The following is an 18,300-nucleotide window of genomic DNA, read 5'->3' on the forward strand; positions in this document are numbered from 1 at the left end:
GGGGCTCCAGGGAGACACCTACAGGATAAGAAGTCTGAGCGCATGAGGTGGGCAGGGGGATGGAGAGAGTGAGTGAGTGAGAGAGAGAGAGAGAGAGAGAGAGAGAGAGAGAGAGAGAGAGAGAGAGAGAGAGAGAGAGAGAGAGAGAGAGAGAGAGAGAGAGAGAGAGAGAGAGAGAGAGAGAGAGAGAGAGAGAGAGGGGGGGGTTATGTGTGGGGAAGAAAAGTGCTCTCTACTCACTTTCTGCCCACTGAGCAAAGTCTTGTTACTCTTTGAACACTTGGCCCATTTATTTCTGCTAAGTCGTGATATTGTGAGTCAGCCAGTGAGGACTCTAGTGGCTCTTTTCATGAAACATTAACGAGTTCCTGGGGTTAAAGGGATGCCTAGAAATCAGTGCCGGTCTCAGCTCCCTCTCCCTCTTTACACTCGCTGCAGACGGCCACAAATGCAACAGTGGTGTGTGTGCACGTGTGCGTACATGCTATGTGCAAGCATGCCTGCGTGTGTATAATTAAGCAATAAGGCACGAGGGGGTGTGGTATACCACCTATATAACACGGCTGTATTGCACGACGCAACACGGAGTGCCCGGATACAGCACTGAGCCGTGGTATATTGGCCATATACCACAAACCCCTGAGGTGCCTTATTGCTATTATAAACTGGTTACCAACGTAATTAGAGCAGTTAAAATAAATGTTTTGTTATACCTGTGGTATACTGTCTGATGTACCACGGCTGTCAGCCAATCAGCATTCAGGGCTCGAACCACCCAGTTTATAAAAAGCAATAACACCAATAAAGCACACAGAGACGTGTTTCTGGCTTTCTGACTCCCAGTCGTGTTCTGGCATCCCCTGTCGGGAGACACGCTGGGTTTGGCCCCCATAAAGCCTTGCTGCATCCTGAGCCCTGAACACGACAGCCCTGTGCACAGCCAGGGTTATTAATCTACTCCTGCTCTGCCACCCACGGCCCACCTCCCCACCGGGGCCACTGTTTGATGACACGTCCAGATCAGCACTCCCACGTACCAACCCGAATCCCATTCCCCGAGGCAAACCAGACCAGGCTCCGACCACGAAAAAGAAAGTCCCAGCTAAGAGTGAGGAGGCACAGTCCAGACACTTGACTCCTCAGCCTCTCGCTTGAGCTCACATTGTCCTTGACTTTCCCATTCAAACAGCCATTTACAAGGCTGTGTCCGTTCTTCCAATAAGACCGGGGGGGGTTAAGTCCATAGCAGAAACAGAGGAAGTGATTGCTACGGCAGGGAGTTAATTAACAGCGTATTCCCGTTTGATATAAGTCATCTCCTCTCCTAGCAGTGTGAGTTTACCTTGATGTAATATAAAACTGCAAGCTGCTGCTGCTGTGTCTGCTAATTATTGCCTGTGTCCTGTGGCCACTTGGACGATGCAGAGAGTAGCGTCCCTACTACTCACACACACACATACACACGGACACGGACACGGACACACACACACACACACACACACACACACACACACACACACACACACACACACACACACACACACACACACACACACACACACACACACACACACACACACACACACACACACACACACACACACACACACACACACACACACACACACACACACACACACACACACACACACACACACACACACACACACACACACACACACACACACACACACACACACACACACACACACACCATGGTTGGGCTGAAGGCAGTAAAAAAATCTGGATTTTGAAAACAACAAAAAAAAGCCTTTTTTTTCCATCGTTGAGATTGTCATTTTAGTTTACTTCCTGAATTGACCGCCTTCAATTCAAATTGAGCCCAACCCTGACACACACATAAACACACACACACATGTATGTACAGGCGGGTACACACACACACAAACGCATGTACAGTATGTGCACACTCACACAAACACACATGCACACGATTAAAGGGATAAGACAAAGGTTAAGGCTCTCCTTTTGTTCAACAAAGGAGCAGGTGGAAAACGTGTGAGAACGTGTCGCATATTGCATGTACAATACATGAGGGGCGGCAGGTAGCGTTGAGGTTAAGACCGTTGGGCCAGTAACCGGAAGGCTGCTGGTTCAAATCCCCGAGCCGACTAGGTGAAAAATCTGCCGACGTGCCCTTGAGCAATGCACTTCACCCTAATTTCTCCTGTACGTCAAATCTAATTTTATTTGTCACATGCGCCGAATACAACAGGTATTTCACTTTAAGGTGAGCCCTTATCCAACAATGCAGTTTTAAGAGTCGCTCTGGATAAGCGACCCCCCCCCCACTCCTCTGCTAAATGACTCAAATGTAAAAATGTAATTTACAGAAGATCAGAGTACTGTATGATGAGATTACATTGAGAGAGTTTCAGCATGTTGAGAGAGAGAGAGAGAGAGAGAGAGAGAGAGAGAGAGAGAGAGAGAGAGAGAGAGAGAGAGAGAGAGAGAGAGAGAGAGAGAGAGAGAGAGAGAAAGAGAGGTTGGTCAGGGTCATGAAGACACGGTGGCCTCTCCAATCTCCTCCCCAGCCCATGTCATGCAAACAGGCATTTCTATTCCAGGACTCAGCCTCTTCACACTCCTACAAAGCTACATCTGAGATTCAGCTCATGTGTTAAAAGACTCCAATCACTGGATGGTTGGTGTGTCCCCTGCACACACCCCTCTGCCAATGTCAACAGTTGACAGACAGACAGCGGTGATTGATTGACAGATGTGTGATCAAAGATAAGGTTATCAAATAAATACGTGTTTTATATTGCATTATTGTAATATTGAAAAATCTCCCTGTCATTGGTATCTGACCGGAGAATATTGACATGTAGTCTGGTGGAGAGATGGGCCAATGGGTCAATCTTTGATGATCCATAGAGTATATGACATTACGTGTGTGTCTGTGTGTGTCTGTGTGTGTGTGTGTGTGTGTGTGCGTCCCCACAAGACAATGGCACCCCCATCTCCCACTTCTCCTACAGCGCCGCGCTCTCCCACAACGGCACGCCTCAACATTAGGGTCTGACTTAATTAGGACTAATTACAGTCTTCGTTAAGGCACTCTGCTCCCAACAGCTATACTACAGTATGGTGGAGAACAGGCTGGGTTTCTCTCACAGATTCTCCAGCTCTATCGATGGACCTTCTATTCCGCTAATCTTTTGCATTTGAAAGCCCAGTGGCTTCATTGAATGTCTGCATTGGGACACTCGACTGACGCGTCCCGTTTTCGCAGCACAGAGCTAGTACTGTATGTCGTATTGTAACACTGCAGTATGGTGGAGAACGTGGACACATGTCATGTCCCAGCAGTCTTCCGCTCAGGTCCAGAACAGCACAAGGCCACAAGCTGCAGGTAATCCTGGCTTTAATAGCCACCTCCATCCTGTCCTATTTCTGGGATTCTCACCACATTTGTAGAATGCACGGGGGTTTGATTACGCCTCGGAGCCATCTCTCTTTGTTGTGCATTCGTCTCCTCCTTGTTCCGCTGTTCGGAAATTCCAAAGGTGAATTACACACAGTATACCCTCCCCCCTTCCTTTTTTTGTCCTTCTCGCAATCTCAGTTTACTTGAAAACGCAGAATAGGAAGGTCATATTTACTGTGTTGAGAATCAAAGGCAGAGTCTGTGCCACCCCCCTCCTTCAACCCCCATTGCCCTCTTTCCCTTTCACACAAAATCTGATACTTTTCCTGGGACACTCTGTCAGAGTGAAGAAAAGGTGTTATTCTCCCCATTGAAAAAGGAGAAATGTAAAATGCGATAACGCATGCAGCTGAGAATTGAGATTAACACAAATCACCATTTTGGCTGAAAAACACAATCTCTGCAGGCTTGTTCTCACAGGCAATCAGTTTTTTCCCCTTCCCTTTCCTTTGTATGAATTCACATGTACAATTGTTAAGCCACCCTGGTGGAATTGTTTGGACCGAAAGAGAGCTTTGAGCGAGACCTTCCAGCTCAATGGAGTTCTAGTGCTCTGTATGCTTGTAATGGCCTTTAAGTGAATATCTGAAGTGAGAGAGACAGTGCCTGCGACACCTACTGCTACATATATGAACACCGCAGCTCCACGCACTGACTCGATATCTGTGCGAATTGTCCGCCCCCCCCAGGACTTTAGATCGAATAAGCTGTGCACTGCTGTCCGTGTTATAAGCTTCACCATGGAAAATTCCCTTGCATTAAAATCAGAGCCTCTTCCGATACGCAGACTACGCACTGCACGTAGGGCCCCGCGGCCGTTAGGGGGCCCGACCCCCAAAAAGAATGTATATTATATAAAGACTGAGTTTAAAAACATTAAGAACACCTTCCTAATATGGAGTTGTCCTCAGAAGAGCCTCAATTGACCGGGGCATGGACTCCACAAGGTGTTGAAAGCGTTCCACAGGGATGCTGTTCCATGTTGACCCCAATGTTTCCCACAGGTGTGTCAAGTCGGCTGGATGTTTTTCAGGTGGTGGACCACTCTTGATACACAAGGGAAAACTGTTGAGCGGGAAAGACCCAGCAGCGTTGCAGTTCTTGACACAAACCAGTGCACCTGGCACCTACCACACTGCGCCGTTTCGAATGGCGCACATACACGATTCACGTCTCAATTGTCTCAAGGCTTAAAAGTAATTTAACATTAGAACTGCTGTGCCTTGATGGACCCCCCTCAGTCATTCTGACAGTGTAATTAATAAACGCCATATGTTTTGGTGGTGTTTTGTGTTTTATGAAGGCCTCGGGTAACATAAGAATACGATTTTTGCATTTCATTTCATTTAACACAATAGCATTTCCATTCGTTTATGATACTGTAGGTTATATGTAAAAACACAAAAGGAAACACACACAAATTGAACTGTTCAAGAAAAGTTCGGTGCTGGAACGTGGGTCGTTTTGGTGCTGGAACGTGGGTCGTTTTGGTGCTGGAACAGCTTGTTTTTGATGAGTAAAGGCAACAAAATGAAAGTACACCAACCACTAATACGCGCGGTCAAATGAGGAAAACACCAGTATCCTAAACACCACTACAAGCACCGAGTGGCCTTGTAGCTCAGTTGGTAGAGCATGGCGCTTGTAACGCCAGGGTAGTGGGTTCGATTCCCGGGACCACCCATACGTAGAATGTATGCACACATGACTGTAAGTCGCTTTGGATAAAAGCGTCTGCTAAATGGCATATATTATGATAGTGCGTGGAACTCGGCACATGGTGAATATACGTGTCTTTGTGACGGCAGTTGAACTGTCCTTAACAGTTGACAACATGTTCACAACTCTCACTTGCTTGACACACTTTGACAAACCTTTGTTTGGTTGTAGTGTGTAATAGTCTCAGTTTTCCCTCTTGATCTTGTTCCCCATTGTCTTGTCATTCTTCAGCCTTGTTGTGGAGTACAGCAGCCCGTGCAGGTGCCTTATTTTGCGCGGAGGGAGGGAGCTCCTGTCCCACGTTGTTCGTGGTGCCCGGCCAGACTTGTTTTCTTTGCAATCAAATTGCTCGCCGACGACGATGAAGTTAAGAAATTGTCCATCGGGCCATTTCAATATTTGGCGGTGGCATCAGCAGTTTTCCACGGCAACCAAATTTCACGTCGGGCCCCAAAAGGCTGGAGGTGGTACTGATTATAATGACAGGAAGATAAAAAATAAAATAAAAACAAGGGACTGTGTAAACGTAATATATCTGCATTCCTTTGCTGTCTTCCTCCAGTGGCCATAGATTCATGTCTCTGCTGCACAATTAATATCCAAACGGACCAGCAAATACCAGCGTCTTTATTAAAATCAATAGCCACAGAGCTGGGTCAGACCTCTACTACAAAGATCAAAAGAATGGAATGAACCTTTTTTTTTCTATGGAATCCGCCTGACCAGGTATCCCCCCCTTTAATTAAACAGACGCCTTGTTGGGCTGGGCCTGACAAAAGCCAATAGGACTGAATGTACGGGAGGAATTCTGGCCTGTGTCTGACCCCAGAGAGACCACAAAGGCCCTCTGTAACCTGCCCAGGGTAACAGGGCAGGACTACGCCCCAGACCATCCCAGCCAGATTAACGATTAGCCGCAAGAATGGCCCCTCCCAATCTGATGCGAAGAGAAAGGGAGGATGGGGCTTGAAAAGAGAAAATAGGATGGATGGCTCGTCCAGTCCGATGTGCCTGACTGCCTTACACTCATCTGGCAGGGCTGACTCTGAGGGCCAGGCCTCTCAAAGTGGGGGCTGGCCGGGGTCCTCTACATCTGAGGAGCGCTATGAAAGGCAAACAATAAGCAATCTGTTTGTCCACCCCTGGAAAACGCCGCTCCCCTTTCATCCGCGGGCTCCCATTTCCGTGGGTCGTGACTTTACTCAAACATCAATTACTGTTACGTTCCCTGTTTGATCTCACAGGCTCGTCTTCCATGTAAAATCAGGAGGGGGGAAGAATGTGTAAAGACAATGCACTGATTGTGTTTTTTTTCTCTGTTGTGGTATTTTATGCTCTCGATGTGGTCTGCTAGGCAGTGGTTGTTGATTGCCTCTCTCTCTCTCACCTCAATCAGAGCTGCTATAGACTATTGTAGTGCATGATAAGCTTTGAGGTCATTTTACCTTCTCAGAGAGAACTTGGCCTGGACTGGGTATAAACAGGCCATCCACCGTATGACTTGTTAATGTATTGAAGGTTAGTTGACAGAGAGCATAGGCAGTGATGAGAGATCACAAGAGACACAGACAATCCCTTTTAGTTTATGATGAGGGCCAACGAGATGAGATCTGTGTTCGTTTCGATACAGCTGCTTCGAATTGAAGCAGAGTTTTGTAGCTTTGCTACCTTACTTTGGCGTGCAAGCTCGTCCTGTTCATGTCCTTAAGTTTACATATGTAGAATTAGTGGAATCAAGACTCTAATAAGAAGGGATTTTGTATGCCGAGAGTGACAAACTCTTTAGCATAAATTAGAATATGTAGTTCCATATAAGCCAACTTCATGTATGCCAGCCAGTAATCCTCAGTGACCCTAGTAGGCTAGACGCGTTAGAAGATCATAGGATCAGATATGGGAAAATGTCCTAGCTCGCCTAAACCTTCTGGCTCTGCCCTCTCTGTTTAGACAAGGCTTTACAGTAGTTCATGACAGGATGAATTTCAAGCATGCAAGTCCCCCCCCCCAGTGCATCCTCAAATCCCACCAAAAATAAGGCTTGATATAACGAACGGTTCTGCCAAGCTTTTACGGCACTAGCGGAGTTGACGTCGTGCTCCCTCCGTGTTGTCGTCAGCTGTTTTTCTCCTGTTTCCCCCCCCCGGCCACACGTCGACAGCTAATTCAGTGCTCAAGAAGAGGTTTGAGTTTCCCTCCAAGCTGCTGCAGCTGTGCCTCTGACTGTCTGGGATTAGGCAACGAAATGAACTCATAATAAAATGAATCAATCATCATGACATTTTGTTTAAATGTAGCTATTGAAAACATTTCGCCTGTTTCCTCAGGCACGCTTGGAAGAGAGGGGCCGGGATGCATAAAAATAGAAGGCTTGTTTTTTTAATATAAATGTAAGGACAGAGATTCATTTGTCTTAACCCCCCCCCCTACCCTACCCTACCCTTCCCTCTCCTCTCCCACTCTATCTGTGCCTGTCTATATTTTTTCAAGTTAGAATAATTTGCTGGTTTATTTGCCTTGCCGTGTGTAGTGGAATTGAGAAACATTGGCCGACGAGAGCGGCACAGTTAATTTTCCGCCTTTGGTGTTTGACAGCACTGGAGTAATGGGGTTCCGATCAGACTCTCTTCCCTTCACGGGGAAAGTAACTTAAGTGTTCATGTTCATACCAACAAAATTAAATGATAAATGAATGAGCTTTTTTTTCTCTTCATTTTTAAAACATTTTTTTTACACGTCTCCCATTCCGTTCGAGGCGATTCCGTTAATGAATTAGATCAAGGTGACATATACTGTCTGAATGAACCTGGGGAGAAAATGAAAAAGATGTCTATTTTTTTTGTCCTGATTTGCAAAGAAATTTAGATCACGGCAAAGCAAGAAGGCATTGCGTCGTCGTTTAATTAATTACTTAATGTGTCCCTTCATCGTCTAATTGAATTAATTAGGGGCCTAATTGGGCAGAGTGATGATGGCTTCCGGGGCTGTGGAGCCCTTGATGAGCTGAAGGTAGCTGGGCTTCTTAGAGAGACTCAGGGAGAGAGCGCTCTCCTGGGACGGACGGGGAGGGACCCTCCCTACCGCCATCAGCGGCCCCAGCTCCCCTCAGCTGTCCCTGGATTGGAGGGGTCAGGGGAGGCCTGGGGCCAGTGAAAGCCTCACTCTGGCTCCTCTATAGACATGTATCTGGAGACCAAGTACACATGCTTGGACTGAAAGAGTTTTAAAAAAGCATGACACAGCATCCAAGTTGTGTTCTACACTAAAGAGCTGCAAAAGGCCTGTATTACAGTGATACTGTATGAACATCTGCCAATGTATTACCTTGTAGGGGATTTTGTTCTATCCATCACTAGCCGGCCTCCGTCCAGCAACCTGCCCTGAACTTAGTCACTGTCACTAGCCGGCTACCACCCGGTTACTCAACCCGGCACCTTAGAGGCTGCTGCCCTACGTATATAGACATGGAACACTGGTCACTTTAATAATGGAACACTGGTCACTTTAATAATGGAACACTGATCACTTGAATAAAGTTTATATACTGTTTTACCCATTTCATATGTATGTACTGTATTCTCCTGTGTTCTAGTCAATAGCACTCCGACATTCTTAATCCCATTCTTTTACCTTGAGATGTGTGTGTATTGTCGTGCATCGTTAGCCACTACCGCACTGTTGGAGCGAGGGACACAAGCATTTCGCTACACCCGCAATACCACCTGCTGAATATGTGTATGTGACCAATAACACTGGATTAGATTTTTTGGGGGGATTTGTGGTGTGTGTGTTTCCTTGCTGTGTATGCGTGTGATTTGTGTACAGTATTTATGTGTTGTCCTGCAGGGCTGACGGCTGCAGCGATGGCCGAGGCGATGAAGCTGCAGAAGATGAAGCTGATGGCCATGAACAACCTGCACGGACCCGGCAGCCAGAACGGGACCGAGTCGGAGAACGACGAGCTCAACTCCAACGCAGGTCAGAGGCACAGCAACGTACATACTGTACTTTAAAAAAAATGTACCACATCCAACTATTGAGGCACAATAAACAGGAAATTGTGACAGAAAACCCTTATAATAAAGGTCATTCACATATGTATTATGACTGTCAACTCAAATGAAAATATTAGCCCCCCCCCCAAATAATAACAGATGTATCTGTTCAAGTCCACAGCCAGTGTGTTAATAGCCTGTCTAGCCGTCTCTAGGAGGTAGGTTAGGTAGAGACTGCGGAAGGTTTGTCTCCTTGTAAACTTCCACTGGCCATGTCTCTTTCTCCATGGCTGCTTCACACGTGACTACAGGTAATTGGTTCTGGCCCTCGCGTTGCTTTCGCTTTAGCCGTATTTTATTGAGGCTAATGGCGTCCTTAATGGCTGCGACCTGACCATGCATTTAGATGGCGGTGATGGCAGCGTGTGTGACTAACAACGCGCGTGGCGGCGGGCCGGGTAATAGAGGCGCCACGCAGACAGCCTTCTTTATCACCACCCAGAGCCACGGCAGACGCCCCCGATAGAGACATGAGTCTGAATATGTAGAGGGACAAGTAAGCACACACACACACACACACACACACACACACACACACACACACACACACACACACACACACACACACACACACACACACACACACACACACACACACACACACACACACACACACACACACACACACACACACACACACACACACACACAGAGAGACAGGACAAACTGATGTGCACACTTATTTATACTTCACACTGTTTACATATAAACACACAAGGCCTGCGAGGGAAGAAAACCCAGCGAGCACATAAACGTTCTGAGAACCATATGTTTCTTAGAGCTTGGTGAGAGTTGTCCTGTGGTTATTTTGCATACAACCTTCCCACAACATTCTGGGAATGGTGCAGGATAGTTACTTGGAACATTTAAGGAACTTGAGAAAAATAACGTTTCATTACTTTAACAGAACGTTTTCTAAATGTTTAAAGATAGTTATATTGAATAAAAATGTTGGTAATGTTCTAGGAACGTTCTCCAACTGGTTTGACATTTGGGAATGTTCTCAAATAGTTCAGAGAAACAATGTTCTCCTGTGGGAATTGTAATACTTCAGCATAACGTTTCCACCAGGTTTCCTCGTGGCTCTATTTAAAGTAATGTTCTCAAATTGTTCCGAGAACGTTAAGAAACAACATTCTTCTGTGGGAATTTCAGTACTTCAGCATAACGAGAGAAAAAAATGGCATGCTAGCTCCATCCTGGTGGCGCAGTGGACTAATTCCATGGATAGAGAACAGAAGATCATAGGTTTGAATATCACTGACGCCGTGCCACAATAAAAAATACATGTTTTTGCACGATTAATGCGTAAGTAAATACATTTCCATGTGTCCTGTCTGTGTAGTTCCAACCAGTTAACCTATGCTATCAGTGTTATTAAAAGTATTTAAGGAAGCTATTCAAACACCGCCTATAATTTCCATTCCCGGAACGTTAATAAATCCTCACAAGAAAACTTTCAGGGAACCATAGTAAAACGTTCTCAGAACCTTCCTGCAACTAAAAATCTATGTTCCCAGAACAGAATAAATGTTCACTTCCATTCTCAGAATGTTTAAAAAACATTCCGTTTTAGCGGTCAGGGAACCAAACGTGGAACCAAATGTGCTAGCTTCCAATGAACCAAATGTGCTAGCTTCCAAGGAACCAAATGTGCTAGCTTCCAAGGAACCAAATATGCTAGCTTCCAAGGAACCAAATATGCTATCTTCCAAGGAACCAAATGTGCTAGCTTCCAAGGAAACAAATGTGCTAGCTTCCAAGGAACCAAATGTGCTAGCTTCCAAGGAACCAAATGTGCTAGCTTCCAAGGAACCAAATGTGCTAGCTTCCGAGGAACCAAATGTGCTAGCTTCCAAGGAACCAAATGTGCTAGCTTCGAGGAACCAAATGTGCTAGCTTCCAAGGAACCAAATGTGCTAGCTTCCAAGGAACCAAATGTGCTAGCTTCCAAGGAACCAAATGTGCTAGCTTCCAAGGAACCACATGTGCTAGCTTCCAAGGAACCACATGTGCTAGCTTCCAAGGAACCACATGTGCTAGCTTCCAAGGAACCAAATGTGCTAGCTTCCAAGGAACCAAATGTGCTAGCTTCCAAGGAACCAAATGTGCTAGCTTCCAAGGAACCAAATGTGCTAGCTTCCAAGGAACCACATGTGCTAGCTTCCAAGGAACCACATGTGCTAGCTTCCAAGGAACCACATGTGCTAGCTTCCAAGGAACCACATGTGCTAGCTTCCAAGGAACCACATGTGCTAGCTTCCAAGGAACCACATGTGCTAGCTTCCAAGGAACCACATGTGCTAGCTGGAAACAGAGAACTTACAAAAGTACTGGATTCATTTATTTGTATTTTGGGGTGATGCTGTTTGCGCGGTAAAAGAGTGGCTGGCCTTGGAGACAGTAGGCAGGCAGAAAGTGTCCATGAATCCCGCTGTCTTGCTGAGCCTAATTGATGTTCCCGATCAAATGAAGCCATGTAGCAATATTGGTGTAACGTGACACCTCAACCTAAATGATTACCGATAGTTACATCTCCTCCAGTACATTGTAACGAGACAGCCATGAGATTGGGCGATGATGACAGAGCTGGATGGAGAGAAGAGGGTGTGTCAGTAGCGAGGGCTGGGTGCCTGTGTGTCCCACTCTGTCACAGACCCTCTAATGTACTCCTCCCTGACACCAGCACTACGGTGAGCTGGCCCCTCTCTGTCACATCACCAGGGATAATGATGATGATAATGATGCTGCTGATAATCACTACAGAGAGGCAGCAGGCTTTCCTGGCTTTCTGTCCAGCGGATCGGTGAAACACTGCCGTGCAAGTGGGCCTCAGCTAGCACTGTCACACAAGTCACCCACAATTCAGCAGGCTACTCCATTCTCCGAAATGAAGAAGCCAGTGAGTTAAGCCCTCATGCAGAAGGCATTTGAAGGGACGAACTTCACACTACCTGTAAAACGGATCCCTGAGTGGTTTAGCAGAGGGGTGTGTGTGATTTGGGCCCCCAGGTTTGCCTTCTCATATGACTTTGACTCAACCCCACCACCAACAGCCAGAGCACCTGAGAGAGACGGGGGAGGAGAAGGAGGGGGAGCATGCTTCATCTCAGTGAAATCCACTCTGACCCTAAAAAGAGTTGGAAGAAAGGCCTTGTGGTTTCTGGTTGGTTTTGCAGCACGCTTTGTTGAGAGGTGGGTGGTGGTGGGGCAGGGACGTTGGAATCTGATCTAGCGAATCGCGTCTCTTAAGTTGAACAAACAGCTTCAGAAGATATCCTTCCGACTTTAACCCATTGCGTTCTCTCTTCCGCGGCCAAGACACTGATCCCTAGACGACAGCTGCAAAGCCTGATGTCTCTGTTTTTCCCTCTACCCCTCTCTCACTCCTTCTCTCTTTTCTTTCCCTGTTTCTTTCTCGTTCCTGCATTCCCGGGGGCTGTGTTTGGTCCCCCTCCCTCTCTCTGAAGGCAAGCTGCTTTTTTGGAGAACATCAAAGGGCCAGCTAATCTGCGTTTTCCCCTCCGTGCGGGATGGGCTGTAAGAAAACCTTCAGCTATCTGCATACAACCGTTAGCGGAGATAGGCACGATTTCAATCTCTCTCCCTCCCATATCTCCTCAAACAGCGACACCCCCCCCCCACCACCCCTCTATCAAGACAAAAAAAAACACTTAGAAATCATCGCTTTTGGAGGCAGAGAGAGAGCTGACGAACGCTTGATCGTTTTCTTTTAGCGCTGTAATCAGTTGACCAATTTGGCTTAACCCTCAGTCTAACTTTGGGGAGTCTCCTTAAAGTGCAGAGCAGAAGTTGGTTCTCGGCGCGGAGAGACTGTTTGAAAGGATGTTTATACTCTTTGGGTTTTTACAGCCGAAAAGCTGCAAAGAGGCACAGGGGCTCCTGTGAAATGGTGTCTTTAAATATAAATATGCCTCTGAAATCCTGTTAACAAGGGGGGAAAAGGAAGAGATTACTAAAGGGAGAACATGTGTTTCTGGTCGAGGCGACTGGAGAAGAATAGCCGAGCAAAAAAGGGGCTCATTGGTCTAATGGCGTAACTGTCAGGGAAAATCACCGTCACAAATGACATCAGAGAAGAAGTGATATATTTTTCCTTTGCGACTGACAAGTTAAAAGAGAAATCCCATGCATTATTTAAACTGGATCTGGAGTCTGTCAGGCACGTGATTTGCAGAGTTAGCAAAAAACAGGTGTGGGTGTAGAGAGAGAGAGAGAGAGAGAGAGATAGACAGAGAGAGAGAGAGAGCGAGAGAGAGAGTGGAAGCTCATAGAGAAAGCGTGGGCACCTCGCGATCTGTGTGCGCGCAGTCGTTTCAAATCCCTAACCACCAAACCGGTCAGCACTTTTTCCTTCTTTACTCTCTATCGCTCACCTCGCTTTTCCTTTTTTCCCCTCCTCTTTTGAAGCCCCGTGTCTTTGCTGGGCAAGTGTCACTTTTGTTTAGTCTGATTGGCCTGTTTGATAACAGCCTCTTCCTGTCTCGTCGGCCATTTTGAAAAACACAAGAGAAGAGAAGACTGGAAGAGAAGGGGTAGATAGATCTCACACTTCCTTTTCTTGCCCTTCCTCCCTCCCTCCCTTCTTCCCTCCCTTCCTCCCTCCCTTCCTCCCTCCCTTCTTCCCTCCCTTCTTCCCTCCCTTCCTCCCTCCCTTCTTCCCTCCCTTCTTCCCTCCCTTCCTCCCTCCCTTCTTCCCTCCCTTCCTCCCTCCCTTCCTTCCTCCACACAGCTGCAACAGGAGACACCCCTCTTCCCTTTATCTGACCGAGAGACAGTGTCACTGGATAGCCCTGAGCAGTTTGTTTCGTGTCCAATATTGACCAGTGTGGAGAGTGTGAGGGTGATCCCGGCTGGACTTGTGGGGGCTGGGGTCAGAGCTATCACCTTTCACTGTGGTTCCCCTGGGCTCTGCCCCTCTTGTTGTTTCACATGGACGCGTCCTCCTCTCTGGAACTTGTGCAGCAGAGTCGTTGTTTTGTAACAAGTAAGTTTCATTTGCAGATAGACATCGGACACGTTTGACACAACATTCCTGACATTGTCAATTACATCATCAGTGTGTTTTTTGTTGTTGTTGGTGTTGTTGTTGCTGTTCCGTGTGTTTAAGTATACTGTTACTGAGCTCCGTGTTGCGGTTCTTCTCTTCCGACCCTCTCCCACGGGCTCTGAGCTCACTATACTGCCCCTTGTGGGAGCCAAATGAACAGCACTGATGTGAACCACAGGCAATACTGAAAACGAGAGTCGCAATGTAATTCAGCAAGGCACCTCACTGAACGACATGGATACAGAATTCTCCCTTAAGAGTCCACTCTCTCGTTATAATATTCATTTCCATAATGAGCTGCGCCAAAACAGTCTGCCAGATAACCCTGTTCGCGGTGGGCCTGCGTCTGACATGACGAGTGCCTCGCTCTCTCTAACAAATAGAAGCGCAGGTTATGTGTATGGATCAGAGAAGTGCTGTCACCTCAAATGGCTGAAGCACCCCTGGTCTGTTCTGTCTTTCCTGCTGACGGCTCAGAAAATGTTCAAGTCCTTCGTCCTCCAGCTGAAATATTCTCCCAGTTCCAGCCATCAGGAATTAATGTCCCATAAATCATGGCCCTCAGAGGGACAGGGGCTGCATACTGACCACTCACACTGAGGCTGCCACACAGCACACGCTGGAACACACACACACACACACACACACACACACACACACACACACACACACACACACACACACACACACACACACACACACACACACACACACACACACACACACACACACACACACACACACACACACACACTGTACACTACACACCAGTGGTTCTAGTATATACAGGAGGTTACACATGTACGAACACACATCACTGGAACAGAGGACAAATGTAAAATTCACTATGACGTTTGCATAGAAATGCTCACACGCCACACGGGTATAAACGCAGACATGCTATCCTCTGTGTCCCTCCCATGTCTCTGGGTGTTGGAGAGGAGCACCATTGATTAGCCCACCCTAGGCTACGGTGTCAGATAACCGGCTGGTCAAATACGACTCTCACTCTGACCGGCTCTGCTCTGTGGATGAAATGAGATGTCTCGGAGAAAAGCGAGATAAGACTCGCGTCTGGCTTCTCAGTGTCGCCTGTTCCTCTCTCTGCCAAGGAAAGCCTGCAAGTACTCACGGCAGAGCCACCACTAATGCCACGACACGGTGATAGACACCAGCCCAATCAGTGGTCCTCGCAGGGGGGGGGATACCACCCCCCCCCCCCCTCTCGGGGTGCACTGCCTCAGGGTTGTTCGCACAGGACGACAGCAGCCGTTTGTGAAAGAAGAAGAATCACACGATCTGGGCATGACATGAACGCCCCTCTCCACCTCTCCCAGTCAGAGTGTCGACCTTGACGAGACCATGTCAGCAGTGTCACAATTATGGTCAACTGCCTGACGGAAGCCATTTCGTAGTGTCTTCAACAGAGTGACACGGACAGCATAGTAGAGGAGGACCTTTCCTCTGGCGCTCTGACCCTCTCCTTAGACTGACCTCTTGGGCGGCGTGTCTGTGGATGGGTTCGAGAGATAGCGAGGTTAGTCAGGTGAAGAGGAGCGAGTGCGTGTGTTTAGAGGAGAGGGAGGGTGCAAGGCGTCCATCTTTAGACTAAAACCCTTGGTCCAGATAATGGGAATCCATCCAGCGTAATGACCTACAGATCCTGTTGATAATGAGATGGGGGAATTGCCTGCTCTTGGTACCAGATGATACTGTATTAACGGCGTGGGCGAGCGCAGCGGACGGGGGGCCGTCAGGAGCCCCTCTGCCTCCGATCATTTTTCATCCGGCTGACATCCGAGCGGGCCCGAAGCGTCGGAGAGGGGATTGATTTCAAATGAGCCTCAAAATGATGCCTAATGAAAACCTGTAAAGACACTTTCAGCTCTAAATACCAAATTAGCTGTGTAGCCAACAGAGGATAAACACTTGATGGATCCCAAGCTCAGACACTTTCTATCATGGGCCTGTTTGACTATTTATGAAGGGGTTGCGTGCTTATGTTTTCCTGTAAGAGTGTATGAGAGAGTGTGTGTTTCTATCTGTGCGCGTGTGAGTGTGAAAGTGCACATGTGTTTTGTGCCAGATTGGTTGCGTGTTCGATGCACTTTCTTTGGCTCAAATGTTTTCTGGGAATGGCGTTGAGGAGAATAGCTCGGCGCCAGCCTTTGGTGGAGCTCATTGATATGTAAACGCAGGGCGATATCAAAGAGGCGTCTCCTTCCCTTTCCGTGCGGTGAGCACTACTTATAATCAAAGACATGTTGCTGTAAACCGCTCAAAGGGAGCCAGGCACTCTGATGGCCATTAATGTGTCTCTGTGATAAGGGGACGCGAAATACTCAGCCATCTTACGACAAAAAAAAAAAAAAAAAAAAAAAAAACAGACGCTTAGATGCTCAGAACCAGGAACAGGAAGTCACCCACGACAAAGTCTGACGATTGCTTGTAAATACCCTGGGAATTATACCGGGGTTAAAAATGCTATATTTTTTCCAAGGAATGCTAAGTTACATGCAGTTTTTTGGCCAGAGAAATGTTTATGCTTACACTTACATTGAATGACGTAATATTAAGCCTGGACACCTGTCCTGTTCATAATGGCATAGTTCAGACATTTTATTAATTCATGATAAATGACCATGTCATTGACACGTGCAGCACCAGCGCTACGGTGCAGCAGTGTCTCCCTTTAATATCACCGATCTGTCTGTCAGCATCCCCTTAGCCTTCAAAATCCTCCACTCCAAAAACCACCATTTAAGAGTTGATTTTGTCATAACAGGACGTGTCGCCATCATCTTCCTGTTGGCCTTCCCCTGCCTGGCCGTGGGCCTCCACCTCAAACGCCGGAGAGTTGCCTGGGCTCCAGACGCCGTAGTTCTATAAGCCCTTGCTCCTCGGTCTCGCTGTCAGACCCGCTCAACTCCTCCGACTTCCATTCCTCTCCTCACAGCAATTAACACTTCATTAAGAGACCTCTTTAATCATTTTCCCTTTCAATTCCAACCCTCTTCTGCCAGGGCCTCTGGTGGGTTGTACTCATTGTTTTGGGAGGGAATTAATGACTGACAATTTAAATGTTTTTTTCTTCATTACTTCTTTGTTATTGCGTGTAAATAGGTTTCCCCACCCAGGATCCCCCCCCCCCCCCCCCCCTACCCTGGTAAACAGGTATTTTCATAAATATCTAAAGACTTGTTTCTCTGTGTCCTCTCTGCAATCCCTGCTTCTCTTCGCACAGACATGTTCACACCTGACTCATGGCTAGTAATAAGATTTACCACTGGTAGACATTAAATCTGTCCAACTGGCTGTGCTGGGCTGTTCGGGATTAGCTGCAGTGAATTGCATTAGGTACAGTGCTGTTACTGCTGTACAGGAGATGCACCATTTGCAAAGCTGAATTAGTTCTTCTACCAGCCTGTCAGACCTGGGCAGGTTGTTGATTAAGGCAGGTTTTTGATTAAGGCAGGTTTTTAAGACTACCCAAGTGTTTAGCATTGAAATTGCTTGCATTTATAAAGTATAAACGGTATGATCACAAGCATCAAGAGCAGCATATTCAGAAACATACGGATTTGTGGTGGGGGTGATGAGTGGCAGTTATACTGAGGCCTATGAGGGCCTCCTCTAATGGGGGCTGGGGATTGGGTTGGAACCGGGGGTGTAGTCTTAGGGACATCTGGCAGAGGGAGGGGGGATGCCAGGGGCTGCCTGGCACAACCCTAGAGGATGCAGGGGGGGCACGGCGGGCATCCCACAGAGAGCCTAAAACCCACTGCCATTCTCACAACCCCCCCCCCAATCATCTCCTAACTGTCACTGTTAGAGGGAAGGGAGGGAAAGAAATGTCAATCTTAGCCAGCAGCCTCTTAATCACTGCTGTTAACCTGCACTGGTCTGCACTGGAAGGGCTACGTGCAAGGTGTTATGGAATATTAATGCCACAAGTTGAACTAGCTTTTCTATCGACTGGTCTCCGATTCGGGTTTGAGCCAGACTCT

At 47.3% G+C, this 18,300-nt stretch overlaps 1 protein-coding gene across 8 annotated transcripts in view; it reads left to right on the forward strand.

Moving 5' to 3' along the window:
- dacha (dachshund a) overlaps positions 1–18,300 on the forward strand; it is a 142,972-nt gene that overhangs the window by 75,772 nt on the left and 48,900 nt on the right. For 5 of the 8 annotated variants that reach the window (XM_046315405.1, XM_046315465.1, XM_046315426.1 and 2 more), the window contains exon 3: positions 8,993–9,145. In XM_046315405.1, coding sequence (XP_046171361.1) covers positions 8,993–9,145 — 153 coding nt within the window. The remainder of the gene's footprint in view (positions 1–8,992; positions 9,146–18,300) is intronic. The other 3 variants (XM_046315433.1, XM_046315449.1, XM_046315456.1) reach the window with 1 other exon arrangement.

Source organism: Oncorhynchus gorbuscha, linkage group LG02, assembly GCF_021184085.1.
Source record: "Oncorhynchus gorbuscha isolate QuinsamMale2020 ecotype Even-year linkage group LG02, OgorEven_v1.0, whole genome shotgun sequence".
Classification (NCBI taxonomy): domain Eukaryota; kingdom Metazoa; phylum Chordata; class Actinopteri; order Salmoniformes; family Salmonidae; genus Oncorhynchus; species Oncorhynchus gorbuscha.